General features: G+C 54.2%; 1 protein-coding gene across 31 annotated transcripts in view; it reads right to left on the bottom strand.

Moving 5' to 3' along the window:
* TCF3 (transcription factor 3) overlaps positions 1-24,230 on the bottom strand; it is an 82,168-nt gene extending 57,938 nt beyond the window's left edge. For 6 of the 31 annotated variants that reach the window (XM_030032024.2, XM_030032027.2, XM_030032028.2 and 3 more), the window contains exons 1-3: positions 23,807-23,938; positions 21,116-21,217; positions 13,799-13,871 (exon numbers count right to left, since the gene is read on the bottom strand). In XM_030032024.2, coding sequence (XP_029887884.1) covers positions 13,799-13,871; positions 21,116-21,190 — 148 coding nt within the window. In that variant the 5' untranslated portion in view covers positions 21,191-21,217; positions 23,807-23,938. Of the gene's footprint in view, positions 1-13,798; positions 13,872-21,115; positions 21,218-21,306; positions 21,567-22,916; positions 22,975-23,806; positions 23,947-24,122 lie in introns of those variants that run through there. The other 25 variants (XM_030032032.2, XM_030032033.2, XM_030032034.2 and 22 more) reach the window with 12 other exon arrangements.
* Positions 24,231-27,942: the final 3,712 nt, after the last annotated feature.

Here is a 27,942-nt window from a genome sequence, read left to right as displayed (position 1 = left end):
ACTACCCACTGATTTCCAGGAAAAGGCTTAATTAAAACCATGTGGACTGCTGGGTCTTGCAATATCAACAATGAATTAACTGCAGGCAGATGGACAAAGAGGAGGAGGACAAGAACCAGGAGAGCTCCAGGATTTAGGGCGAACACTGCCCAGACGGGACCACTGCCACCGGGCGAGCGGCCGCACGTGCCAGGACAGCAGCTCAGGACCCGCTTCTTCCATGCCCACCACTGCCACATCCCCAGGGCTGGATACGCTGCTTCTGCCAGCATGGAAATGGCTTTCGCCCCGTGCAGCCCCAGGCTCAGGTGAGACCTTTGGATTGCCCCAATTAACACCCTCAGAGGGGCAGCGACAAAAAGGCTGAACCGGAGCGCAAATGTGCAATCCTGTGATGGTGGCCTGGACCAGACTAATCCTGCACCTGGGTTGCACAGCATCCTAAGGAGTCCACGGCACAAGGTAACTCCTGCAAGTGCACAGGCACTCGCCCTCCCATTTACGGCACTGCCAGAGCCTCGTGTCTTGGTCCTCAGCACCTGCGAGGCTGGCTCCATGCCTGGTGAGAGCAGCTCGTGCCATTCAAAGGCGACCTGGACCTCCCAGGGCACAGACCCTGGCTTTTCCTGGGAGAGTTTTTAAGAGTTAAAGCAACACCGGTAGTGGGATTGTCAGCAGCACAAATGCACAATCAGGAGGGGAAGATGTGGGGGGAAAGCATCCAACTGGCGAATATAATACTTGGAAGGAAAAGCAGATTTTAAAAAAAATAAAAAATGAGGGGGTGGTAAAAAAAAATCTCAGGAAGTCATCTAGTCATTCCTGCTCTTTGCTGAAACAATAGACTCGGGATGCTGGCTAAGTTATAAATAATCCTGCTGGCTACACAACACAAATACAAGGCAGGAGCAGGGTAACTATCGGCTCGATGGAAAGTGACTCACTACCTTCTTACAGCATACCCAAAGAAGGGCAAACGCCGCAGCCCCGCTCCCACTCGACGGGGCTGTGCCGGTGCGGGGGCTCCGCTGGCCGGTACCTCTGTCCCGGCTGGGGAGGAGCAGCTCGGTGCTTCGGGAAGCTAAAGCCCGCACGGCTCCAAGACACGGGCGCCCTGCGCCACGGTGTGCTTTTGCAGCGGCGAGGCTCTCTCCAAACCAAAGCAGACCGCACAGCCTGACGCTAGGGGACCGATGGCAAGAAAGCGCTCAAATTGGGGAAAATAATGGGAAGCCACTAACTCCGCAACATCCTTCTCTTTTTAGAAAGGAAGTTACCATTGCGAGACGGTTTGGCTGAGCTGTTTTCCAGATTGCTCCTCTGAAATCTGAGAGTGAGCACAGAGATGAACAAAGCCAATGCACCTCGAGATGCTGGTGAAATTGCCCCAGGGAAGGGCATGCATGCAAGGGTCTCTCCCCTGAACACAGCACTGAGGGATGTACATGGCTGCTTTGGCCTGGCTGCTTTCATGAAGAAGACCCATCTTTTTGGGCACCCAGGACAACCTCGCGGTTGCTTCGGGTCCGTGGCCAACCACGGCATGGAGCACGAAGCTCAGCAGCCCTTACATCAGGAGTAGGATGCCACACGCATGGCCATAGTAGCAAGGAGCCCTTGTGCCAAGAGTAACTGAGAAAGGGAAAGATCTTCCTAACTGGAGACTTGGATAATTTGGAAGTGACATAAATTCTCCCTTTTTTTTTTTTTTTAAAAAAAAAAAAGGAAAAAAAAAAAGAGCTTCCTGACTTGTTATTCCATTACCCAAATCTGGAAATGTAATCATATTAGTTCAGCTGCATTAACACAACAAAAAAACCCAACAAAAACTGTCTTAAAGATTGAACTGATCTCCAAGGGGCCGAGAGAAAAGAGAACAAAAGTCAGAAACCTGTGGCAACCAGCTCCCGCTACAAGCACCACAACCAGCCTGGCACCCAAGCGATCCTCCGAAGACAGATTCGCAGAGGCAGAGGATGTGAAATAATCAGGATATGAAGTGATTTTTAAGGGCTTTTTTTGCCAGGTAGGTGAGGTAAAAGGTCACTAAGAGCTGCGTGAGCACACCCAGCTTGGCAACATAATGCTGAGCTTGTTACAGAGCTTAACTAAGTTTAAACGTACCTCAGATGAGGAGAAAAATCCAGCCTCCAGCAAGCAGAAAATCTAGGCAGCTCTAAGAGACTGTGGGGATGCGCTGCCCTGGACCCAGCCACCACACGGCTCCTAAAACAGCTCTTCTTCCAGCAGTCCGAGCAGCAGCGAGATGCCACCACTCCTGTTTTATGGTGGCTGGGGAACGCTGCCGGAGAAGCAACGGCCACGGAGAAACCATGGCCCCGTCTGGAAAGGGGCTTGGAGCTGCCACCACTTCAACAAACTAAAAATAAAAAGCCCAAAAGCTTCAGCCCCCAGCTAGGAAGCTGTGGCTGGTGCACTTTTGGCAAAGTCCTGCATGCCAGGAGACAAGCTGAGGCATATATGGATGAACCCCAGCCGATGGCAGGCTGGGAAAAACAGAGTGAATAACCCTCACCACGCTCCTGCCGCGGAGGCAAAGGCGACTCGAAGCCTGCACGGCCGGGCCGTTGACTTGCCTTTTGAAAGAAAAGGCGCCTGTTGATACCGATGTTTTTTTTTAAGTCAGCAAAGGAGATTACAATCCTACGAGGACAGAGCAGCCGCGGCTGAAACCCAGAGGCGTGGAGGGGCTCGGCAGCAGGCTCATCTCCTCGGCCATGAGCGGAGCTGCCACTGAAAACGTGTTGCTTAAGAGTAAATCTAATCCCTCTCCTTCGGGGGACTGGAGCCTCTGTACTTTGGAGGACACAGGAATGACCACCCAACCAGACAAGTTCACTTAAGGTTTTAGAGGAAAGGTGTGAACAGTCTGAACCATGGTACAAGAAATAAAGGAACCTTGCTTTAAAATTTTTTCTTTAAAAAGGAAAAAAAAAAACCAACCCAACCACATGCGAGAGGGAGGCACATCCACCTTCCCACAGCCTCTCGGGCCATTCATCATTTGGATAAAATCCAGTTTCACATTGAAATTCAGCTGGACTTTCAAATGCAAATACGAGGAGAAGAGCAACATATGGTAGAGGTTAGTACGTATTTTTCCTAATTAAATGGCATACTGCTGTTTTGTATAACAATGTTAACGGGGCATTAAGAAGCCTTTGGAAAAGAGACCACCTCACTTTAAAGGAGGGGGGGAAAAAAAAGAAAAAAAAGTTCCCAGAAAGCAGAAGGGGCCCAGGACCTCCCCGCTCTCCAAGCAGTGGTCACACACTCACCACCACAAGGACGGGTCTCGTCACTTGTCACAGCCAAGCCACCTGTCCCCCCGGTTGTGCAGGACAAGGCAGAAAGGTAAGAGAGGTGATGGGCAACACCAGTGTCCTCCAAGGCTTGTCCTGCAGGAGTTTGGCTGGGTCTTCTTCCAGGTCAAGACCACGACGGGTTGTCCCCTGGGGCACTCCTGGATGCCACCACATCTGCGACCAAAGAGCACCATGACGGAGACCCAGGAGGGCTTTTGGAGGAGGAAGAACCTCACCAATTCCTCATCCCCAGGGGTCAGGGATGAAGGATGGGCAGAAGCAGCTTCAAAATTCTTTGAGAAAGAGAGAAACAGCTCTGCCTCGAGTGGTGGCCAGTGAGCTCCAGGCAGTCACCACCAAACCTGCTGCCCACTGGTTCCCAGGAGAGATGAGTGCTGCTGCCAAAGGAGACCCCATGGCTTGCTGGCAGTCCCCAGCACTCTGCAGACAGGACATGAGGAGCGTTACCCACTTTCCTGGAAGGGTCTTCCCATTTAGGATGGGCCAAGGTTTTGTAGATGACTGTCCTTTGCCCCGCTCGGTATGAAAAAACCCACCCCCACACACATACCGGGGTGCTGGAGGCTGCCCTTCCTCCCAGCCTCATCCCCACATGCTCTGAAACGAAGCCCATTTATTTATTTTCGGTCCCTGTCTAACCATGAAAACTCCCCTGCTAGAAAAAGCTTATGTCACATTACTTCACCTCCCTCTTGCTGATGACTCAATCTCCAGCTAAATTTAGAGGGAGACAGTGCCTTAGGTCACTTTGGAGGTAGGGATGTGCTTCTCAGGGTTAACAGGCAGATGGACAGTATTTTTAAATTTTTTCTCCCTGCTGGCTTTGGAGCTGGGCTACCTGGAGAGTTAACTGAAATATTCAAGATAAAAAAAAAAAGGGGGCAGATGTCCTGGACTGCCTCTTTCCCTCCTTTAGTGGGGGAGTAAGGCGCTGTGAAGACATCCTCCCTCCAGAAACATTAATCACGGCAGCAAGAAGAGCATCAAAACATCCGCTACAAAAATTCTCAAAAGCTGAATCAAGGAATCTTCACTCACAGTTCAGCTTTTTCCTGTTCTGATGTTTCTTCATATGTATTTCCATCCTGCAAGGCCACCCGGGACAGACAAACACAGAATCTCTGTAATCAGACAGCAAAACTCCCCATCCTACCCGAAACCCAGGTCGAACTCATTTCAAGATGGCAAAGACACAAAGGCCACAGCGGCTGCTCCTGCTGCATCCAGGAGAGGACAGACCCCGGGAAGCCGCAAGCGTGAATCTTGTCCGTCTGTCCGGCTCCAGGGTTTGGATCCTCTGGCAAAAAACAGTGACAACCCTCGAGCATGACAGCGTCTTCAGACACCTCTTCCACTTTGGGTGGGGAGGTTGACCCGGTCCTAACTACCCCGGGGAGCGCTGCTGGGGCACGCATCCCCCCGAATCGGCTCGCTGCTGCCGGCTGAAAGCCTGGCTGCACCGCCGCTGCCAGATGCACACGTTTCGGTGCCACGAGAGCTCTGTGCCCCGGCTTGCCTCAGGTGATCTCCTATCCTCAGTGCTCGCTGTGCTCCCAGTCCCCCGTACAATTACAGATTCAGCACCACAATATATTTCACACTGTATTTCATGCCTCATTTGACAAGAAAATTAATTAAACTTTAAGTCAACACTGAAGGAGCGCAGTACCTTTCTTCCCTCCGTGGCACATATAACTCAATTTGTTTAAGCTAATGCACTAATCAAGACTTGCAAAGTATTTGGGAACCTTTTGGCAGAAGGGCCTCTAAAGCGTGCAGCGAGACGCTCTCTGCGCCGGCTTGATTCCACCCAGAGGTCCAGCAGAGGCACAGGCATCAACTGACTGACGACAGGCTGTCTGCAACCACCCTCTGGAAAAGCCCCACTTTCTTAAAATGCAATCCCTTCCCCAACAGCACCAGTCACCAACAGGTGCCTGCATTCAGGCCAGCACATCCTCATAGGGTTTTTTGCACCCTCCAAACTGCCCAGCTAGCTGGAAAGCATGACACCAAGCGGGTCACTGCCCATCCTCACCTCCCAAGTTGATCAGGTTCAGGCAACTGCACGTATCCAGCTGGGCTGGTGGCCTGGGGATGTGCCAGGGAAACCCCGGCACCCAGTCCCGATGCTGCCCAGGTCCCTCGTCCTTGCCACGCAGGGACAGGCGGGCGAGCCGGTGCTCCTCCTCGGAGCCCGCGGGCTGCCACCCCCTTGCCGTGCTCCCAGGATTTCTCAGCTATTTGGAGGCGCTGGGAGAGGGCAGGATAATCCCAACCCACGCGGCTGGGAATCCGAGAGGCAGATGTGGGCAAACTTTTTGGCATAACTGAGACAGCTGCATCGGCCACACATCCACCACTGGCCCACCGCTCGGCAGCCCTTCACGCGACGGAGCGGGCGCTGGGCAGCCGCCAGCACGTGGGCAGACGAACCCCTCCGCTCCTGCGCCCGGAGCAGGTAAAACAGGCTGAGCAGAAGCAGCAAGGAGCCTTGCCGGGGAGCGAACGCCAAGACAAAAGAGAAACAACAGCCAGTAATCAGCGACCTGGGGTTTTACCTGCACCGCGATCCCTGCACTGCGGGGAAGAGGTACCAAACCCGCTCCCAGGAGTGCAGTGTGTTTTTCAGGCACAGTCTGGCTCACGCTGCTCCCGGGGCAGGTTTCCAGCTGATGCAGGCAGATCACCTCCACTCCCGCAGGTAGCTAATCGTGCCGCGTTGCTGCCAAGAGGCAGATCAGCCCAGTTGAGACAATCATCTCACATCAGCCTTGTCTATGAGGGGACGTGGTGGTTCCGGAGGGCTTCACCTGCCCCTAGTCGATGGTCATGGACTCCATGCTCTTGGGTCCGTTGCTTAAAGCGTTCAAGAAACAGAGATACTCACGACTTCACTCTGGTGACCACAGGGAGGCTTGTGTTAACATTTCCTTCTTCCAGCTAAAGTGGTAGATCACCATCATCTTCCTACTTGTAAAAATGTCACTTGTGAATAACATCATTACCCGGTTGGGTTTAGAGTCCGCTCTTGTGTTAGAAAAGCATCGAAATATCACCTTTACCAGTGGTTTTGGGCACTAGTGAGCAAAGAAGATGCATTTATAGCATCCTTCAGCCATGTTAACACTGGAGAATGTAGTGCCAGATTAGAGACAAGGCCATGCAGAGTAACAAAATAGCACTATGCATTAAATCCAGCCCCTTAAGACACCCACTTGCTGTCTCAAACTAAAAAAAAAAAAAAAAAAAATTAAAAAAAAATTTCCAATTTGAGTTTCACTGCACATAAACATTAACAATGGAGATGCAATAGGCAGAGTAACTGGTCACACGTGGGACACGTGCTGGAGTAGGGCACCCTACAGAGCATGCAGAATTTGAAATTAGCGGCAGCGAGGTCCAGCAGAAACGCTTGCCAGACCTGCTGGGCCCCTTCCAAAGCCATCTCTCCCCTTTGGAAAGGGCACAAGAAGCGTGCAAGGCCTCGAGCTGGGATGCTGAGCCAAAGGCTCAGCCCCGCACCAACACGTGCCGCTCGGGCAGTCCTGTGTGAGCAAGATTTGAGGTGGGCTGAGGCAGAGCCACTGCATCCCAGCGCCAAACCCCAAGCATGCTGCCCTCCAGAAGATCATTTGTAATGAGACCCTGGCCCTTGCGATTAAGAAGACAGCAGTAGGAACAAGGCAATGACATTAGGCATGCAATTAATATGCAACCAGCTCCTCTTATTAAAAGAAAAGTAGGTGCTTGAGCTTGTACATGTTCTTTTGAAACACAGAAGGTTCACTCACAGCCCAGCTTCACATCAGCCTTAATCCAGGCAAGGCACGTGATTTTTACATAAGATACACTCATCTCGTCATAACCCCTCGAGCAGGCACAGTTACACTAGTACTGAATTGCCTCATCTAGGGAAGAAAAAAGCTCTGCCGGCAGGAGATAGCTGTACTGCTTTAGCTCTTCTGGCAAAGTTAAAACTGTGTGCTTAAACAAGGTCTGTGTCAAATTTGCAGTTTCTAAACAAAAGCTGTCACTTATCTCAGTACAGCTTCGGCTCTCTGGCACCCCTGACATTCTCTGTGTTCTTTCCTAGTTCAAAATTTCAAATCCAGCTAGGAGGACTCCTCCCCAGGGTGGGAGAAGAAAAAAAATAACAAAAAATACCCTCCCCTGAAAGTGTGCACCATTTCACCCCCTTAAGGTAAACACACACCAATACAGGCACTGGGTTATATTTGCCTCTCCCCAACTGCTGAAGCAGCACTGAGCTGCTGTCAGAGCATCCCCACTGCCCCAACAGCATGGCCACCCTTTTCCTGCTCTTCCCAGGCTCACCCCTTGCGCGTGCGTCTGTTAGAAACCGGCTGTGCCTTTGGCAGGACACCCTCGCTCTCAGCCTTGCCTGAAAATTTGAGGAAAAAAAAAAAATTTGAAGGGGCAGGAGGGGGGAGAGAAAGAGAGGGGAAGGCCTTCCTGTATCAACCTCACTGCAAAGAAAGACGCAGAAGAAACAGCTGCCCAGGTGGGGAAGCCCTGGGAGCAGGAACACACACCCCAGGACACGAGGATCAGAGATGCAACTGGGGTGTGACGCAGGATTAAGGGAGACAGGCGTGAAGATCTTCCCCTGCCATTTGTTCCCCCACGCTTGCTATTTCCTGCGGACCCTCGCTCCCTGCCCCCAGCTCTCGGGCCCTCCAAGCCTTTTCTTCCAAATCCTGCTTTCTGTATCCTGGTTAACGGAACCCACCCCACAGGAAAAACAGGGAGCAGAAAGGGGAGAAGAAGGAGAACTGGAGCTTCCCAAAGGCAGAGACAAAAACAAAGCAGAAAGCTGTTTAACGCACCTGACTAGCACGTGGGAGACGAACTTCACTGAAAGTCCTCCAGGCTTTGTTACTGGAAAGGTTGGGACTGCAGTACCCTGGGTGTTTCCCTGCAATACCCTCAGCACGCCGGCAGCATCCTCCTACACCCCGGGAGCAGGCTCTGCCGGCAGCAGGAATGGAAATGCTCCAGGGGTGCGGAGAGCAGCGGAGGGCTGCAGGGATTGTCTCTTTCCAGGCTAACAAGACTTCACAGCTTTGCAAGCTTGACTTGTCCATGGCAAGGCTTTTTTCTCCCCTTTGATAACGGCTAAAAAGTAGTTTTTACTTTGAAAGAAACAGTCACGCCAATAGGCAGGCAAGTAAATTTTCCTGCTTTGACTTTTTTGTTGTGGTGGCTTTGTGTTTAGTGACAGTTTTGCAAGCCTGCTGTATGGGCACACACACAACCGCAACATAAACAAGCAGCCTGAAGTACGTACTTTAATGGAAAGTGCCAGTTTTAAATATCAAGTCACATATTGCGCACCTCATGTCTGCCTTTCATCATCTATCAAAATAGCAAGCAAAGCCCATCACTCCCACTTCAGCATAAGCAAAACATGTGGGAACTAGAGGCAGTTAGTAGGAAAACGTGATACATCCTTACTAATAAAAGCTCCTGCTTTCCTCACTATGGTAAATAGTTGCAAATGCGTTTCTGCAGCCTGAAACTCAATTGCTGACAGCACGGCAACAGAAACGCCGCGCTTCGCTCTTCGCAACTCTCTAACTTAGGTGTTTTTACTGCACACTACCCAGCCGGCCGCTCCGCAAGCGAAGCGGGGCCCAGCACCGCTCCTGCGTTTGCAGAGCTGCCGGGGCAGGCACTGCGCTCCCAGCCGGTGCGCCAGACCCTACCCTCCCCACCTCGGAGCTTCCTAATACAGGGCTGCGTGCACACACAAAATAATTAAATCTTCAAACAGCTCACCCATAGCACCAATTAAAGAGACAACCTCATCTTTCATAGAATTTATTACTTTCAGTGCTGTTGCCACAGGTATCCAAGTTTGAACGTTGTTTAAAGCAGGCTTTCAAAGGGGATACAGACTCACCTACCTCCAGGGAGAATGCATTTACTTTGTTCAGTAGACTATAACTTAAAATTTGTTGCATGCACCAGCTTGTAACTCTTTGAAAAACTCCCCGGTTAGCCAGCTTCAAATGTATTTTATGAACTTGCCCCGATCAAAGCAATTCCCTCAACAATGAGCCTCATCTCACCATCTCACTAGCAAAAAAGCACCGAACAAATTTTGGGGGTGGAAATCACAGCACAGACCAGGAGGGGACTCTCCCTTCCAAACACACCTAAGAGAACCCAAGCAAAGGAGCTCCCTTCAGCACAAAGCAAGAAGGAAAAGACATTTAATGGTGAATTTACTTACTCAAAAGGGACAGGGGAAAAAAAAAAAAAAAAAAAAAAGCTGTTTTTTTAGCAGAGCTTTTATTTGTTGTGAGCAGAATCATCTGTCAGCAGGAGACCGCCTGGGCTCCTGTTTCAATAGGACACAAACCTGGCATCGCACACCATTTCTGACGTGAAGGGGAGATGGCTGCACACTCTCCGTATTAACCACGCATGCAAAGCGCTGCTCATGAGCTGCTCCGGGAGATGCGTTACCTTGCACAACCATTTGCTCAGTTTTATTTCCCTGCTCCACAGAGCCGCAACTCATTTGCTGAAGCAAAGGCGCAGCTGGCACGCACTGACCCTGCCGAAAACCCAGTAGCCACGAGGCAACAGCCCCGGCGCGGCCCCATGCTGCGGCGGCAACACCACGGCCCGGGCTGGGAAGAGACAATGAAACTTCTTTGCCTCCCGCCACTCCTGTCTTAATGTCAATTAAAAATGGTTATTTCCATGTGAAATTTAGCACGAGTGGTTTCCTGCTAGAGGCACAGTTTAATTAAGCGCACTGGGAGGGAGCTCGTTTCTGATCAGATTAGTCATTTATGAACTATGACATGGGGGGGGGGGACAGAGGACACGGTTTTAAATGTTTTGCTATTGCAAAGAATAAACAAACAGTTTGGCAAGAGGACGATGAAACCACAGCCTTCTAGGGCCAGGACAATAGGCATACACTGAGCGTCCCGGCTAAAATAAAATACCAGCAGCAAATGACACGGCTTACGCTGGAAAACACTAGTTGCAGCTCAAAGCCCCAGGAAGACCAACTTCCCCGCGGTGACCTATATGTGCTATAAATGCTGCAGACACAGTCTGCATGACGTAAGCTCCATCCTAGTGGCAATTGTTGGGTTTCGCCTTGCCAAGAAAATGCAAAGCGGAGGTGCTGAATTGTCCATGCGGCAGGGTAGCTAAACCAGTTCCTCCCTGGTGCATTTAAGGACAGAAATGAGGGAAACAGTGGCAGAGCTTAAAATAAAACCAGGAGACAAATATAAAAGCAAAGGGATCTCAAAGCTGGAGGGCTTGCAATAACACTTTGAATTTTCCTGGCCTGAGAGAGGGAAATGGGTTTGCCCTCAAGAAGGGGCCACCTGCACGAGCGCCAGCAGCTTGGCCGGGGCAATTATTAATTGGGATTTGGAAAGGATTTGAATTTGGGGCAATGTTATCACTGTGATTTCTAGTAGCACTGTTTCAAATGAATGCACTACCTCATTTACCAGCTGGACTTTGGAAGCAAGTAGGGCATTTTGGCCAGGAGTCATCAGTCACTGCCTTGCTCCCCTCACTCCTAACTTCCTCTGGGGAGGAAAGAGCCTTGAGTTAATAGCTCCTCCAAGGGGAAAAAAATAAAAGCCACATATTGCCCCAGGATTTCCCCAAGGAGGAGAGAGATGAAAAGTGGGAGGCCATAAATTCACATGTCCAAGGGTGGGCAGAAGCATGAAACACCAATTTTTCTGGCACATAAGACAGCATCAGTTTATTATCTTGCGGTTACTACAATAACCCCATACAATGAGATACTGGCACTATGGTGCACACTGGCAAGCTAAGACTTAAGCGAATCAGCGTTTGCTTCTCCCTTCCAGGCAGAGGGACAGCAGCGGAGGGGAAATGCTGCGCTATCTTTATCAAGGGTACGGGATACTGATTAAACGGGAGTGTTTGAAAAACACAAGGCACATTAAAGATGAAGCCTAGGTCTTCCTACAAGGCAAGAAGATTTAGGGAGCTAATCTTCAGGTCCAGATTACAACGTGGCTGCAAGGCGCTCTGCTCCCTCAGCAAGTCCAGGTCCCTAAATCCAAGGACCATCTGCTCTTCACCTTCTGACCACATCAGGTTTGGTGATGATTCCACTTCAAATCAAATTTTGAGCCGGATGGCTGGCTATGCCTTTGGGGATGAACTAGTATCTGATTGTACCTTGCTGTCAATTAGTGAATTAAGCTAAACCAACATCAACAAACTACGAAAACAACCACTCGCCACTATCTAGGACCTAGTTGAGACACCTTGGATTCTTCCAATAGACGCAGTGCACCCCTCTGCATGGCACATCTCCGTAATGTCTTACTGCAGTTATTCACCCCACCAGCAAAAATCAATCGTCAAACATTCAGGACCACACCAAAGTCACAAAGCCGACGCGCAAATGAAACGTCCCCTGCTCTCCAAAGGTGAGGCCAAGGATGACTGGCCAAGGGACAACTCTGCTGCCGGAGCAAAAGGCTTCCCCTAAACCAAGCCCCGAGCTGCATTTCAAACCCAGGATGCCCAGGGCAGGACAAAAGAGCTGCCACAGAGCCCTGAGACAGGGACAGCAGCGATTGTGCAACTGCCTTCAGTGCAGTTGTATAACACCAGTCCTCTGTTTTTATGAACTGCTCACAGCCAGACACAAAAAGCAGCAGCCCAGAGGAAGGGTGGTGTCACCATTACCTTTCACTCACCCGAAAGAAAAGAAGGGGGGGGGGGGAATAAAAGATTTTGTGTCGTTTCGGCTGCTGCACAGCCAAGCGGAGGGGGGTCCAGTTGCTGCGCCGGCTGTACCGCAGAGCCCTGCTCGCAGCCTCTCCTCGCTGGCCAGCACTATAAACCCAGCAGCCAAGCCAGCCTCCGAGCAGGAAACGAATTAATGCGAGCTGCTCCATTACTATTCTCTCACTAGCGTGTAGCGCGTCTTTTGTGGATTATTTTAACAGCAGAAGTCACACACACGAACACTCACTGGAGAGATCAGCTTCCATCTGGGTTAACCCGAGAGTTTTCTCCCCTCGAATTTCCTCCAGCACCCACTCAACAGCTTCCCTCCCTGTAAAAATGTTTGCTCAAAACCATCTTGACATGCAGCTAAACAGCCCGATCTGAAAGCATCAAATTTCCCTGCCCAAGCAGGGCAGGGCAGAGTACACCCCTCCCGTCCCGCTTCTGCAGGTTTCCCCAAGAGCTGCCCCACAGCACGCTGTGGCATCAAAGCTGCTATCCAGAAATCCCACCCCGTTCTCCAGGATGCCTCCTGGTGTCGGGGTACAGCCATTCCACGTGGCCAGGAGTTTCCCTGGACAGCTCGAGTCGGCCCAGGGTACAGAAGGTCAAATTTTAACCATCCACAAAGCGTCAGCGTGTTTCAGCAAGAAGGGCAAATTAACCGAACTTCCTGCGTGCCAGGGGCCGCAGCGAGCCCTGCACAGAGCGGCTTCCCCAGGCATCAAAAGCCTGGCACGGCACCGCGCCGTCCGCCCGGACGAGAAATTCTCCACTTCAGCCTCAAATTAACCAGCGCCATGTTTCCCAATCAGACATCTAAAGCTACGCACCCTTCAGAGAGTCTCCTATCGCAGACGGATCGCCAGCCCGCTCCTCCCCGCAGACGCCCTGCTCCCAAAGCCCTTTGATGTTGGCACCCCTGGCCTCTCCTTGGCATCCCGGCCGGCAGAGATGCAGCCGCTCAGCACTTCTGGGGAGCGAAGCCAGCTGCTGGCTTCGGGGGCACCGCGGCAAGGTAGGACAGGCGAGGCTCTGCTTGACAGCACCCCAAAACCGCAGCGGGGTCCAGCTCGGAGGCTGGTGAAACGGCTCCAGCCACCCTTGCTGCCCACCTCCCCGGGGCGGCCGTGCTGCCTGGAGGCATCAGGCCAGGAGGGTTTTGCAAAGGTCCCTTTGGGAATGCTGAGATCCCACCCAACAGCAGGGAGCTGCCGGAGAGGCTGAATGGAGCAGACGCCCACGCTGCACCAGAGTCTCCCTTTGGGCAGCTGAGCCCCAGGAATTAACCACCACCACCGTGTCTTCTCGGTGACGTACAGCAAAAGTCTTCCAAGGTGTACGTTTGCAGACACGCGTTTGTCTAAGCAGCTTAAGCGAAGAGCATTGACTGTCTGCTCTCGGGCTGCTTCAATAGGAGTGGCGAGACAACAACCTTCAGCTCAGGTAGTGACTTCTTAATTGGACACAGATCGGCAAGAGCAGCTTTGCCTACCCGGAGACACGTGGAGCAACAAGAAAATCATCCGGAGAAACAGTAGCAGACCACCACCAGAAAAATATATAACACAAAACTACAGAAACCCCTCCTTTTGGGTCTCTGGAAGCAAACACAAATTTATTGCAAGAAACATTACGGTGTTAAGAAAAAAAAAAATTTAAGATGACAGTACCTGATCCTCCAAACTGAGTGCTCGCTAGGGTCGTGGGTCTGTTTTTTCCATTAGCCACTGGCAGGGGAAACATCTAGAAAAACAAGAAGATGAGAGAGGAGGGAAGAGAAAAGAGATTTCAGTATGTTAGTTTTACTGTGCTGCTGCAAAGGGGGTCAGATTGGGCAGGCGGGGGGGGAGCAGAGGGGGAAGAGAAGCACTTTATTGATGTAAAAAACTTTCCTCTCCTTGTGTCCCTGCTACATAGATCAGCTGCACGAGGGACAGGAGAGCAGCGCAGCTGTGTGCTAATATACACACACATTCCTACGTGCATAAACTTCTCCTGTGTACACAGCGTGTCTGGTTCCTTAGGTGCAACTGAAAACCATCCAAGAAGCATCACTGCTGTGGTCAAAACCAACTGTTTCTTCCCTAACTTATTCACCAGGCTAGAGGGTGCCCATGGGGCCATGGAGAAAGGCCGACTCCATTCATAAAAAGCTACTAGGAAAACAACAGCACCCGGCAAACCTCATTTTATCCCTCAACACCCCAGCACCCACAGTGGTCCAGGTCTCATCCAGCATCTCCCGCGCTCCCAGGCCTGTCTCCGGCAATGTGCAGTGCCTGGGGAGGACGCGGGCTGCCCGCGGGCTCCAGCTGGCACGGGCAGAGATGACTAAGCCACACGCTCCGGCGATGCTCGACCTCGACGCAGGAAGCCTCACGCCAGCTCTCCGAGGGAAGAACCCTCCAGCCTCGAGGAGCAGCTCCCACCCCTGGTGCTTAGGGGGCTCCAGCGGCACTGTGACCTAACAAGGCCCTGGGGTCCGGTGGGAGAAGCTGCGCCAAGGGCAAAGGTATTTAACTTACAATTAGGAAGATTAACGTATTTTACAGTATCAGTCCTTCTGGCTACTCGTTTGCTATGCTGCTGCAGCTTCAGTGTCACAACTAATCTTCTCCTGCCAGGGAGCTTCCTCAAAAATACTGCATACCTCGTCAGCTAACCTGTATAAATATTTTTAATATAAGTTGGGAGGGTTTCAGAAGCTGTTATTTAAAAATTTATATGCACCTGCGTGCAGCAGAAAAGAAAACTAATTCTTCTCCACACAAATGGAGCTCCAGCCAATAAAACAACTGGTGGGAAAACGCTTAGTGAATTAACATTTTAATATCCTTTTACTACTCAAGATACTTTCACCACCAAGTCATTTGAATTTTTATTATTTTTAGCCTTGCAATGTCTGAGTAACTCAAAAGTTTAATGCTTTGAAGATTAAACAATGTAATGGCACAAGAGCCTCCAGAAATGCAGCATTTCATGCCCTGACATAGCTGATGTCTGGCTGTGGTCAGAAACATTCCTTTGTACAAAACCGTCTGCCCAGCTTTGTTTTCACAAATGCTGGGGAGAAAAAAAAAAAAAAAAAACAGTTAAATGTGGTAGAGATGCAAAGAGAGCAGTTAAGAAACCAACTGCCATTCAAAAAAAGAACACAAATTTGGGATCATATATATGTATGCACACACACACACACATCATGTATATGTTATATATATGTATTTAAATAAAGGTGTAAACAGTGTTTAAATACGCAGCCCGCGTGTGGACAACCACTCCCGCCAGCAGCCAGCCTGCAGACACCTGCCTTCCTACGGCTTTGCCCCCGGCCGTAAGCCCACTCTCCCTTCACCCTCCTACATGCAGCCTTGCAGTGAGAGCCGCTGGACGTGCACCGCTGGGGGGGCCCCTGCTGCAACCCCCCAGGATGCTGCTGCCCACCCCGAGTGGGCTCCAGAGTCACTTGGGGTGGGCCGGCAGCCCGGCCATCGAATACGCCTTGTTTCCTCAGGAAGTCAGGCTAGAAAATAAAAACAAACCCTGACGACACCAAAGAGTCGCAGCCTACCTTCCTCTGCAAGGCTACAGGTTTTTCCTGCCCCCCTCCCCCCCCCCGCCTTTGCAGGGCACTGTTGTTTTCTGCAAAGATCTCCAAAATTACTAAAAATGCAATTTATATGGCTGATCCCACCCGGCCTGTGCTCACTCCCTCCTCTTAAGGTAGGGAAGAAGATTAAGTGAAGTGGTTAGAAACCCCCTTTCCAAGTGGCAAGAGGCAGTTCTGCATGTGCGAGCAGGGGGGGATGGGAAACATGAACATAATGGTACCCAGCAGCAAAAAGCAACAAACAAACAAACCAACCCCCCCCCCCCCCCCAAAAAAAAAGCACTGCTGGCTCTTTTTCACAAGCATTTCTGCCTAATACTTGCTGATGCTGAAAAACCCAAGGTTTGAGCAGCAAATACAAGCGGAGAAAATGAACAGCTTTGTTCCATTGTGCAACGAGCGCTTTCTATTTCTGCAAAAGAGGTGGTCCCCCCCCCTCACCGCCACGCTTGGCAATCCCCAGCACACCCCCACACCCGGCCCCGCCGGGGGATGCCCTCCCCACCTCTCCCCTTTACCCGGCTCTGCCTGCTTCGAGAGAGATATCTCGAGACTGATGCAACACCTTCCTGCTCGCCCTCCCCAAGGGATGAAGGACTCGCAGACCCCTTTGCACACCAAGGCGAGCAGAGATGCTAAAGCAGGGTGATGCCGGACGAGGGGGAACCCCGGGTTACCCCTCACCTCAATACAGGCTCCAAACACACTTATCACTTGCCAACTCCAGGAAGCATTTTGGTTTTGGTTTTTTTTTTTCTTGCTGCCAGCTTGTTTTTCCACTGTGGTGTGGGCTGAAGCCGACCCGGTACGCTGCCTCGAGGAGCCTGGCGCAAGTCATACGTGAAGTGCCGGCTGCCTTCGCTGGCGTATGTCACTCACAGGCAAAGTTCACCCACCCACTGCGAATTTCCTTTCTGCTTTTAAATGCTGCTTTAAAAATAAACGAGGGGGAGGGAGGAGACGAACCGGAGCTGGCACGTACCAGAGGGACCCAGGCATCAAGAAGGGACCCAGGCATGAGCGTCTGAGGAACTGTAATTGGGTCATTACTTGGCCTTTGTTGGATTTGAATAATGTAGATTTAAACGGTTATGTAAAATCCCCCATCTTAAGTCGCTGTATTTGGTTTCTCATGCCCGATTCCAGCCTCCCTGACAGCTGACACCAACTTCTGCGTACCCTCGCAGCTCAATTTCCACCCCTCCCAAAGAATTTATCCTCCCTCCAGTTCTCCCAGGTTAAAAGATGCAAATCCAGTGCACGGGAAGATCCAAACACCCGCACCTGCCACCAGGCAGGTTATAGCTAAGAGGCCCCACACTTGCAACAGCGAACTTCGTAAGCAAGAAAGGGAATTTGCCAGACACAAGTACCAATATCAAGCAGCATTTCATTTACTGTGTACTTCTACCAGTGCATCAGTGTTTTCAAATTAAATAGCTGTTTTCACTTCCTCCGCTCTTCCACCTTATGAACTCCAGGCTGAACCAACCTCAGGCCTGAACTCAAAACCTGAAATCTATTTTGCAGCGTGGAAAGTATCCAGCTGTTAATTTGGGGAGAAAAGGGAATTTGACTCAATAAACATTGCCAGCAGGATATTTTATACGTGTTCATTTAAGACAGACCTTCCTGACTACAGCCCCAAACGTCCACTGTGGCGTAAAGTCAAACTTTACAACTGCTTCACTCTAAACAAAAGCGAGAGTTTTATCATGGAAACACAGGCGCTGCGCCTTGGCCGGAGCAGGGCGCAGGGCACGGCTTCAGCATCCTCCAGCACGTCAGAAGCAGCAGCGGCGAGGGCAGAAGGAGCTTGCGTGAGCCCTGCTTGCCGGTAACAGTTTGGCTTTCACCCCCAGTTCGACGGCTGGAGCCACGAGGGCTGGCACGCCACGAGAGCAGTTGCTCGCGGAGAAATCAGACGGCAGGTCCTATGTGACTGCTCAAGCCCCTGCCCACCCTGCAACGTCTCATCGAGCTAGAAACCCACCCTGACAACTAGCATCCCCGCAGCATATGGTTAATACTCTGCTAATAATCATGGCTGTTAACAGCATTTCACTTCTGCCAGAGACCTAGGCTGGCACGCAGCCGCCTGCCTCTATCTAGCTTGGCAGGCACGCTCTGCGGTATGGACAGGCCCCCAACCTCGTCTGCGTGCCTGCCCGGGCTGTTCCATCCCGGCTTTCCCCGTGCCATGGGGTGTCCCTGCCCTCCAAGCACCCCAGCCGAGCCGGGATACCTGCCCGCACCTTCCCACAACACACCAACACCGGCAGCGTGACACAGCTGAGATGCCGCCCGGGATAACCACGGCGAGTCCTCGTGGCCGAGCATCTCCCGACGGCGCAGACCGAGGGCAGCTCCTGCCGTATGCAGCCTGTGCCCGTCAGGCCAAGCTGCAAAGCCTGGCAACCACGGGCCAAAGGATAACGCACCAAAACCGAAGCCTAATAAATAGGTTAAGCCGGCAACTCGAATCTATAGGCAGGATGCTTTCTCGAAAGCTCTCCTCCAGATTTGCAAGCCCGTCCTGGACTACTGCCAGGCAGCGGTGGTGAAAGAAAGCTTACAAATTACCTGTACTTTGGGGCAATTATAAAAGGCAATTTGTTCAGAGGTAGAGGTAAGCACGCTGCCGTGCACACCCCAAAGCAGCGATCAGACTACATAGCTGGGTGTTTGGCTCTGGCTCACTTACATGCATGTTACAGATTCCTTTGATTTTCACCCTTATTGGCAAACTACATTGGCACAAAGCTTTGGGCAAGCGCTTTGCAGCTCAATAACTACCCAATGTACCTATTTATTCAAGAAGGCACGAGTCTTTCTTTTCAGAACTGTAAGCCCAATTTATAGCATCTCACACAACCCTGCCACTTACTGACCCCACGAACTCACGTCTGACTATGCAACACCGTTAGGGCCGGACCTGAAAATCCACTCACTGCGCAGCAAAACACGGCGCAGAGCTGGACCACAGACTACTGGGGTTGAAGATATTTTCCCTAGGAAAAAGGAACCGAAATACTGATGTGAAGCAAATGCTTCCAAGCTGCTCTGAATCTCTCTCTCTAGTCTTCCCTCCCATCTACTCTCCTGGAGAGGATTAGCAAACCAATGCTCTACTCCTGCTTATTCAAAGAAAAATACAAATATACTTGAAAGAGCAAGCTTTGTGGTCAAAAAGCCTGCATCCCAACAACACAGGGAGAGCAACCCACGGAGCAGCGTCTTTGACGGACCCACACTGTACCCAACAAGCTTGCGATGCCAGGGTGAAGACCGTCTACTAGCTAGGAAGCTTGCCATTTTAGCTACTCATCCTTCAGGAGAGATGTTAATATTCCCTTTATGCAAACTCAGGAGAAGGGTGTGCGTGTGCAGAGATGAGGGTTTGTGAAACAGATCTGGCTCAAATCCAGACTGCGTCGGAGCCCATCGGCCAACTTATCCTGGAGGGAACGTCTTCGAATCATTTGCTGGCAAATGACATTTGCAGGCCCTGATCCTGCAAGCAGCCACCCCCGGTTCCACTGCTGAACGCATGAGTCTTACACGAACACAGAACAAGTTCTGGTCGTTCCCAGGTTTACGCCAGCGTAAGAGCATTGGAATTGAACCCAAAATCAGCCGTTAGGTGTAGATTAATCTCCAAGGACAGAAACATTCGTGTACAGAGGGAACAGGTCAGGACCCCTCCAGGGAATACAGCTCTGAGCATGCAAATGAGGATGGTTCGTTAAATTTGAAAATAAGGTCTTAGGGTTTTTTTAAAGCTCTAAATGGTGAGTGGGATTTGATTTTTTTCTAAGGGGGAGAAAAAGCAAAGCGGGAGCCACTGCAGCCCTGGCCAGGGAGCAGTTCAAAACCTGGCACTCTCCAGTGCAGGAGATGGAAAGCTCCAGGGCTCCTGCCAACCCGCAGGACCTCTGAGATGAGAGAGGGACAAACAACCACGCACCGCTCCCCAGCAAGCCCTGAGCATATTCCTGTTTTTAAACGCATACCATCGCTGCAGTCCCCCTACCAACTGGAAAACATACTACTGTAAAAATACATCGCTGGTAATTTCACGGAACCAGCCTCCCAACACAAGCATGAAACTGGGAGAACTGAGCCCCTCCTTCTGCAGCAGGACTGCTCTTCGGCGGACCGAGAGACCCCACCACCGACACCCCCCCCCAAGCACAGAGCCCTGCCGGGACAGGTACAAGTCCCAGCTGTACAAAAAGGTTTATTTCCCATTGCTATACCCTCGGTGCTCAGGTGCAGAAAAGCAGCCCAGCCTCAGCACCTCTCACAGGCGTTAAGAGGTACCAGGACAGCAGGTACCCCTAGTTCTGCCGCCACTTTTCCCCCCCTTTACTCCCTTGTTCTCCAAGGGGCAGGAAAATCAGCGGGACCGTGGGCTGGGTGACCCAGGACAGCCCAGAGCCACAGCAGCAACACTCGTGGTTATTCCTCTTATGGGGCTGTTTTTTCTATCTTCGCAGCACGTTTGCTTATCTAAAAAGCAAGACGCACGCTCCAAATGCCATGAGGGTGCAGCACACAACAGAGGAACCCAACAGAAAGTTATTTTCTTTTGAACACAAGCTCTCCCCTCCACAAGTCACCTGCCAATGACAGCCAGCACCTGTGCAGCAAGCGCACAGCGTACGCTGTGTGGCAGATTGCCGACCCTGGACGGCAGCACAGACGGACGTGCCGGTGACTAACCCTCACTCTGCTACAACTAGAGGGGACTTCTCCTCCCTCCGAGCTGTGCACACCCTTCTGGGGGAACTCTTAGGTCCTGTTTCTTTGAAAATAAACAGCTCCCAAATGCAGGTTTCCAGGATACAAAAGAGCAGAGCGTGGGGAACACAAGTGTCCAACTCCTGCAAAAATAATGCACTGGAGAGCTTGGACACATTTCAAACTGTGACAAAATAACCTGTGGGAGCAAAAGTTTAATAGTCTGGATCTGGGGAGAGGAAAAAAGCCTGATTATTCAGCTACTGAAGTTACATCTTTGCATGGCTTCAGAAACAGTCACCCAGCCCATTTCGCGGTGAGCGTTTAAACAGAGAACACACAACTCCGTTACGTTTCCCCAAAATTTCCCATCCAAAAAAACCCCAACCCACCTCTCTGTGCTCCCTGCAAGGAAACAATATACGTTTGAGGGGAAGAGGGGAGAGGAGGGGCAGAGGCTTTGCTTTAACTTGAAAATAAACAAGTTGCAGCACATGTGCATGCACACAAACACGGCACATCTGAAACCCATCATGTCCAATTTACAGGCTCACATTTCCTCCCTTCTGCAGCTCCAAAACACTGCACACAAGCAAAGCCCCGGGGCCTTTAAAGCCCCCCGGCCGCGCTCGCTTACCATACTGAAGTCCAGCAGGTCACTGAGCTCTTTGTCTGTCCCAACTGCAGCCATTCTCTGCTGCTGCTGATTCATACTCCCACAGACTCAACAGTGGCAGTCCTAGAGAAAGCGAGGGGGAGGGGAAAGAGATATTTTAATGACTAGAGCAAACTACCCACCCCATTGATGAATATTTTAAAAAGACAGACCGAGAGAGAAAGGGGTGAGAAAAGAAAAATCCTTTGCGTGTCTCCAGCATCCAAGTCCTCCGCTGAGAGCACAGTCGGAGTCCTCACATAGCACCCAGAGGCAGGAACAAGCGCTCTATTGACCAGACACACTTGTATGTTAGTTTTTTGCTGCCAATTCCACTAGTTCAGGCCAATTCTGTTCCTGGCGTGTGGCGAATGAAGGGGGAAAAAAAAAAAGAAAAAAAAAAAAAAAAGAGTCAACTCATTTATCAAAGGGTTCAGGCAAGTTATCACTCAGGCGCTTGTCTGGCTCGGCTCGCCCCCTCTCCTTCCCCCACACTCGCTCCCCGCAGGAGGCTCTCTTGTCCTTGCCTAGTTTTGTTTAAAAAAAGAAAAAAAAAAAAAAAAAGAAAAAAAAGAGGTCTGATCTTACGCCCCTTTCCTTCGGGTTGCCGAGCACCTGCAGCTGCTTTTTCAGGGGCTGAATTTGGGGATGCCCAGCCAGGCCATACCCGGTGAGAACTGAACCTCTCCGCTCCCAAAAGGGACTGGAAAAAGAATTTTTGTTTTCGGAGGGTTTTGCAAAAATAAAGCCCTCCAGGCAACCTTGCAAGATAGGTAAATATTATTCTTCCTAATTTTACAGATTATTTGTTTAAAGGGAGATTGATCTTTTTGGCTAGCTCACTATGATAGAAAAATATTTCTTTGGGAGGGAGGCAGAGAGGCCTGGGATGAGATAAAAGATTCCATTTTGGGGGCTTTTTTTTTTTAGGAACTCATTCATGGTTACAAGGGGCAGCTGGCCAATAAATTTAACTCATTAATCATAAGGTTAAAAAAAAAAAAAAAGAAGAAAACTCCATGTGATCCAAGGCGTTTGTAGGCTGTGCCGGCTCAGCCACCACATTTCAATGAAGTTTTACAAAAAACGCTGAAATCAGCCCAGCACGTAAAAACCCTTCGCCACTATAAAAAAACAGCCAGGGGATTTTTTTTTTTTTTTTCCTTTTTCTTGTCTTTAAAAAGCCTTTTCTTTAAGTGTCATCAATGCATCTGGTCAGTATTTTTAAAGCAACTTTACCAACCTACTGCCCCACTGCCTTGCCCGCCCCGGCGGGCTCAGGGAGACGATCTCGTCCCCGTTAGACCCCAGAGAAACCCCCGCGACCCCGGTCGCTGCTGGGGAAAAGTGGCGGTGGTGGGGGGGGAGATGCATCCCTTCAGCAGCTCCCCCCCCCCCCCCCCCCAAAACCCCACATCCCCCAAGGCGACCTGCAGCCTTCGCCAAGATCACGGACAACTTGAACAATACGCACTCACCACCCCAAATTCATTCCGGGCTATTATTTTTATTCTTCCCCCCCCACACACACACCTTCCTATTTTTAACTCCAGCCCCCGGGAAGCCAGCGCCCTGCCCCGGCCCGGGAAGGCCTTTATCCGCCCCGGCAGCACAAAGGCCGAGTAAAAACTTGACCCGGCAGGAACAAGGGCCGGACGGGGGGCGCGGGGGCCCCGCCGATGCCGGGCTAACGCGCAGCAGATGTCCGCCTCTCTCCCACCACCACCGCCCCCCCCCCGCCTTTTCCCCGTCCCGCTCGGGTTTCCTCCGGCGGTGCCGGCACCTTTCTCCCCTCGGACAAAAGGCTCCGGCTCCCTCAAGCCCCGGCGCGGCCTGTGCAGCCCGGCTGCTCCGGGACAGGCGCGGGCCGGGCCTCGCTCAGCCCCCGCCAGGCCCGGGCTCCCGCTGGGAGGAGGAGGAGGAGGTGGGGGGGGGGGAAGCGGGACACCCCCCCCCGCCCCAACACACACACAGTGCAGGGAGGGGGGTGAAGTGGGTCACTGCCCCCACACACGCACACACACCCGTGTCCCCCGTGCTGTGGGGAGGGGGGGGGGGCGTCACTGCAGGCCGCCCCCGCCCGGAGCGGAGGGAGGAGGCCGGAGCGGGCCCCCACGGGTCCCCTCCCTGCCGCGGGTGGAAGCGGGCTGCCCCCCCCCCAACCCCCACGCCACGGGGGTGGGAAGCCGAAGCGATTCCTACACACACACACACACACACTTCGGGTCCCCCAACTTTTGCAGGGCCCCGAGCCGGAGCCGTGCGCCCCCACCCGGGAAGGGGGACAGGGAACCCCCCGGGGGGGGGGGGGGGGCGAAGGGGGAAGGCTGGTGGGGGGGGAGGTCGTGCCCGGCTGAAGTTCGCAGCAGGACCGGGGACCACCCCCCCCCCCCCCCTCCTCCTATCCCTCGGCCCCGGCAAACTTTGCCGGCAGCACCGGGGACAATAGAGCCGAGCCCCGTCCCGTCCCGCCGCTGCCGGCCCGGGGCAGCCCCCGGCGGAGGGGAAGGGAAGGGAAGCGGGGGGGGGGGGGGGGGGGGGGGTCCGGCGCCCCGAGTCCCGCAGCAGCTCCGCTCACGGAGCGCTACACCGGGACCTCCAGCAACCGGGTGAGCGCGTCTGATATTTTATTATATTTCGGTTTATTAAAATAATTTTTATTTTTTTTTTTACCTGTTCCGGGGCAGGCGCGCACCCCCCGTGCGTGCGCGGGGGAGAGGGGGGGAAGCGCATGAAGGTCCCGCGGGTGCGGAGAGCGGCGGGCGAGGCGGGCGGCGGCCGCGGCGCCCAGGGGCCGGCGGGCGGGCGGGCGGGCGGGCGGGGCGGCGGCGGCGCCTATTGTTCTCGCGCCGCCGGCGGATACAATGTAGCGAAGCGGCGCGATCGCCCCGCACCGGGCGGCGCGTGCGCCCCGGCCCGCCCCGCGCCCCCGCCCCCCCCCCCCCACACACAACCCCCCACCCCCCCCCCCCACCACCCCCCCCCCCACCTTCACGGCCCGGAGCCCCCTAACGCTGCTGCTGCTGCTGCTGCTGCTGCTGCCGCCGCCGCGGCCGCTCCGCCTCCCGCTGCTGTTGCTGCGCCCGCCGGCCCCGCTGTCTCCGCATGGTCCCCCCGCGGCGGCGGCGGCGGCGGGGCGAGACGCGGCGGCCCTCACCGCCCCCCCCCCCCTCCCCTGCCCCAGCACACACCCCCCGCACACACCCCCCGCCTCCCGTCCTCAAGCTCCGCCCCCCCGCCCAGCGCGGCGGGACGCCACCGCCCCCCCTTCCCTCCCCTCTCCGGGTATCCTTCCGCCTCCCGCACAGGCAGCAGGTGATGGGGAAAGTGCTGCTACCGGGGGGTTAGGGGGGGGAGTGGGGCGGCACCTGTTACGGCGGGACGGGCCCCGGCGGCGGCGCGGGGGGGGGGGGGGGCGGGGCGGAGGCCCCCCCCCCCCCGAATGGGGAACTATGTTTCCTGGCGGAGGGGGACGGGAGGACGCAGCGCCGAGGGGCGGGGCGGGAGGGCCGTGACGACGCGGGAGCTCCGGGAGATGGACTGATAAGGCCGCGGGGCGCTGTCCAACGGGAGGGCCCCGCCGCTCCGAGTGGCAGGCGGCGAGGCCAACCAGGGTGCGCCTGGTCCCCGTCCCCGCCCACCGAGCGCAAGGGGCGGGGCGCGGCGGAGGCCGGGGGCGGCCGCTGGTTCACGTCGCCGCCCGCAGCCCTCCCCCCCTCCCTTCGCCGACGGGGCCCCCGCCGGGGTCGGGCGGGCAGGGCCGTGGGCCCCCCCCCGGCGTGGGGGTCCCGCCGCGGGGCCGGCGACACCCCGGCAGCCCCCGCCCGGCAGCAGCCGCCGCCTCGCAGCCGGACGCCGTCCTCGGTGCCCCGCCGTGGGGTAGCTTCACCCGGGGCAGCCCCACGCGTGGGGCTGGAGGGGGCCGCGGCCTGACCCCACCGCTCCGTCGGGGAGCCGCGGGCACCCCAGCACGGGGGGCGTCGGGTCCCCCACCACAGGGCAGGCCCGAGCTGGGGGGGCCGGGGCAGCCCCAGCGCCCCCAGGCCGGGCCCAGCAGCATGGGGCGACCCGGGGAGCACTGCGAGGCCCGCGGCCGGCGACGCCTGCCCACGCTGCCCACACTCCTGCCCACCAGCAGCCTCGGCCGGTCCCCGGCAGCGCAGCGGGTGTTGTGATGTAAAGTCCATAGTTTATATCCAGATCTTTACATCTTTCCGACCGTTTACTCTCCCGGTTTAACTTTGCAGCTGGGTGACGGCACTTAGAAGCCGCTCGGCGGGAGCTTTGTATCAAAGGTGCCGACCGGCCAGCCCCGGCACCTTGTGTAACGTGTCCGTGTGTCTGCCTGGTTCACCGGGGGCGAGGGAGGCTGCCGGCCGGCGGGATCTTTCCCTGGTGTCCCGGGGAGCTGCTTGCCCCACGAGGGCCGCTCGTTTGTTCGGTGGCTTTTGAAAATGCCAGCTGGGGAGAAAGGAGCCGGGTTTGGGGGAGCCGGGGTTCTCCACAACCCGACACCGCTTCCCCGTTCCGGGTCACGCCGCGGTGGAGAGCGGGCGCTTTGCCCCCAGTTCAACTGATTCAGGCAGGTGCAGAAGCATGCGGCTGCTGTGGGTGCAGGCAGGGGCTTATTTCATCTCATCGAGTCCCCACCGGCATCCGACGGACGGATCGAGGAGGAGCTGGGCTGCTGCCTGCCCTGGAGCGGGCGCTCTCCCTGGCAAAGGCCTGCTGCTCCTGCCCTGCCTGGTCGGCTTTAAAACTGTTGGTCAGGCAGGCTGCTTTCGTTTTCACTTTGCCTGACCCCCTCCTGCAGCGGGGTCCTGGGCCAGCTGTCACCTGGACCTTCGGGCCATTTGCCTTTTATTGTTTTTTTTTTAAAGCAGAAAGAATTGCCTGCATTTAAACGGGGTCGGTGACCAAAGTCATCTCCTGTCATCGGGGATGGATGTCCCAGGGGTGAGAACGGCCCCCACCCCGATTCGGCAAGGATGGGGGGCTGGCAGCGCAGTGCCGGTTGTGGTGGCGGTCCGAGGCGTGCCAAGGGGGAACCGCCAGCCGCCACGCTTGCAGGCAGCCATCTGTGCCCCTCCGAGAGGATCCTACTCCCCTGGGAGGTGGGATTCGGCTGCCCTGGGCACATCCCGCACCGATCCTGTGTGCGGCGTGGGGGGCTGAGCATCGCCCCTGGCCCCTGCCGCTTCCCCGCAGGCAGCCAGCCCTGGGCAAAGAGCCCGGCCGGGGGAAATGCCTGGGCTCGGGGTGGAAAAGCGTGCAGGGCACGGGTGGGGCTGGCCATCGCATGCGGCTGCTTTTGGGAATCGGCGCGGGGCTGAGCGCTGGGCTAACGGGACGGCAGAGACGCAACTCCCCCTGCCCATGCTACGCGCTCCCCCTGCTCCCGAAGGATGGGGAGCGGTGCTTCGTGCGCTCCCACTCTGTAAAAGGAGGCCATTCGCCTTTTTCTCCTGCATTTTCTCCGTGCCCGATGGCCCCTCGGGCTGCTATCGCCCTACAGCACCCTGCGCCTGGCTGCTCTCCCCCACCGCGAGGCACAGGGCCAGCGCTTCCCGCCAGCATCACCCCTCTTCCTCCGCTGCCCTTCTGCCTTCTGCTCTTGGGGATGACAAGGAGAAGATGAAACATTTCCTTAACACAATTATATTCTAATTTTGCGTGTGTGGCCATAATTTCCCTGTCAACAATTGTAATTAAACCTCAGAGCCTAGCTATCCTGCCGCTGGTGGCTGTGCAAAGCCAAGTGATGGAGAGCCGTGGCGGGCAGGAGTCGGCGTGAGCCTCACCGGCTTTCCCCGGGCATCCGTGCCGGGACGGTGGGGGGTGAAAGTGGTGGGGAGATTTTCCTGCTCCGAGCTGTTTCGGTCACTGCGTGTCTTTGCATACGTTGAAAATAGAATTTGCCTTTGAAGGCTTCTCCTTCCTGGTGGCAGCATCGTGGCAAGAAGCGTGTCCCCAGGCCTGCCTGTGAGGAACTGGGGAGGCTTAAAACTCCTCCGGCATCATGTTTTTTTCTTGAAGCTGAGAAGTTCCCCCTTCCACTTTATGGCGCGGCCCCCTCTGTTTCCTACTTTGGGCTATTTTGGTGTAAGGCAGGAAGAAGCAGAAGGGATGGGGGGGGGGGGGAATACGCAAAGGGTACCGGGGGGATGCCGTGCAGACACCTCCACCCAGGATGCTGGAGGGGCTCCGGTGACATTCCTGCCTGGAGATGCGCTGGAGCCTGCAGGCTCAGGAGCAACCTCGACGTTCCCTGAGCCCCTTGTGATGTGAGGTACAGGCCAACCCCAGCCCCTTGGCCCTGCGTAATGGCATAAAACACAGCAGCGTTGTGTGGGCAACATCTCGAGTTCTCTTTGTTTCCATCCTCTGAACCTTTGGGATGGGGATAGCGGTTTTCATCGGCTTCACAACTGTTAGTGCTAATAACGTACAGCTAATAAATAAGTCAACAGAGCTGAGATTGCATCGTAGTCCTACGACACCCAAGATCTGTGGCTTAAATAAAACAGTTTCACAATGACTCTTGCAGTACTCAGAGTTGGTGATGCCAGGGGAAAACAACACCGTGTAGCAGAGGCTCCAGGCCAGCTACCGGCTGAAGGAGGGCACGGAGACCTTCCCCCACGGGCAGGTTATCCCCCGGGGCTCAGCTCCTGAGCCTTGCTGGAAGGGGAAGAGCCCATCCATCCAATGCTCCCTCTTTGGAGGAACAGCGGCCGTTGTTGCAAAAGCATTGCTAGCTTTGAGAAGGGCTTTGCAGCCCTGGAAGCCGGTGGTGAACCTGGCGGTGC

The sequence above is a fragment of the Aquila chrysaetos genome, chromosome 12 (assembly GCF_900496995.4).
Source record: "Aquila chrysaetos chrysaetos chromosome 12, bAquChr1.4, whole genome shotgun sequence".
In the NCBI taxonomy this organism is placed as follows: domain Eukaryota; kingdom Metazoa; phylum Chordata; class Aves; order Accipitriformes; family Accipitridae; genus Aquila; species Aquila chrysaetos.
The sequence above is the reverse complement of the archived record's forward strand: the minus strand, read 5'-3'. Positions and strand labels throughout refer to the sequence as shown.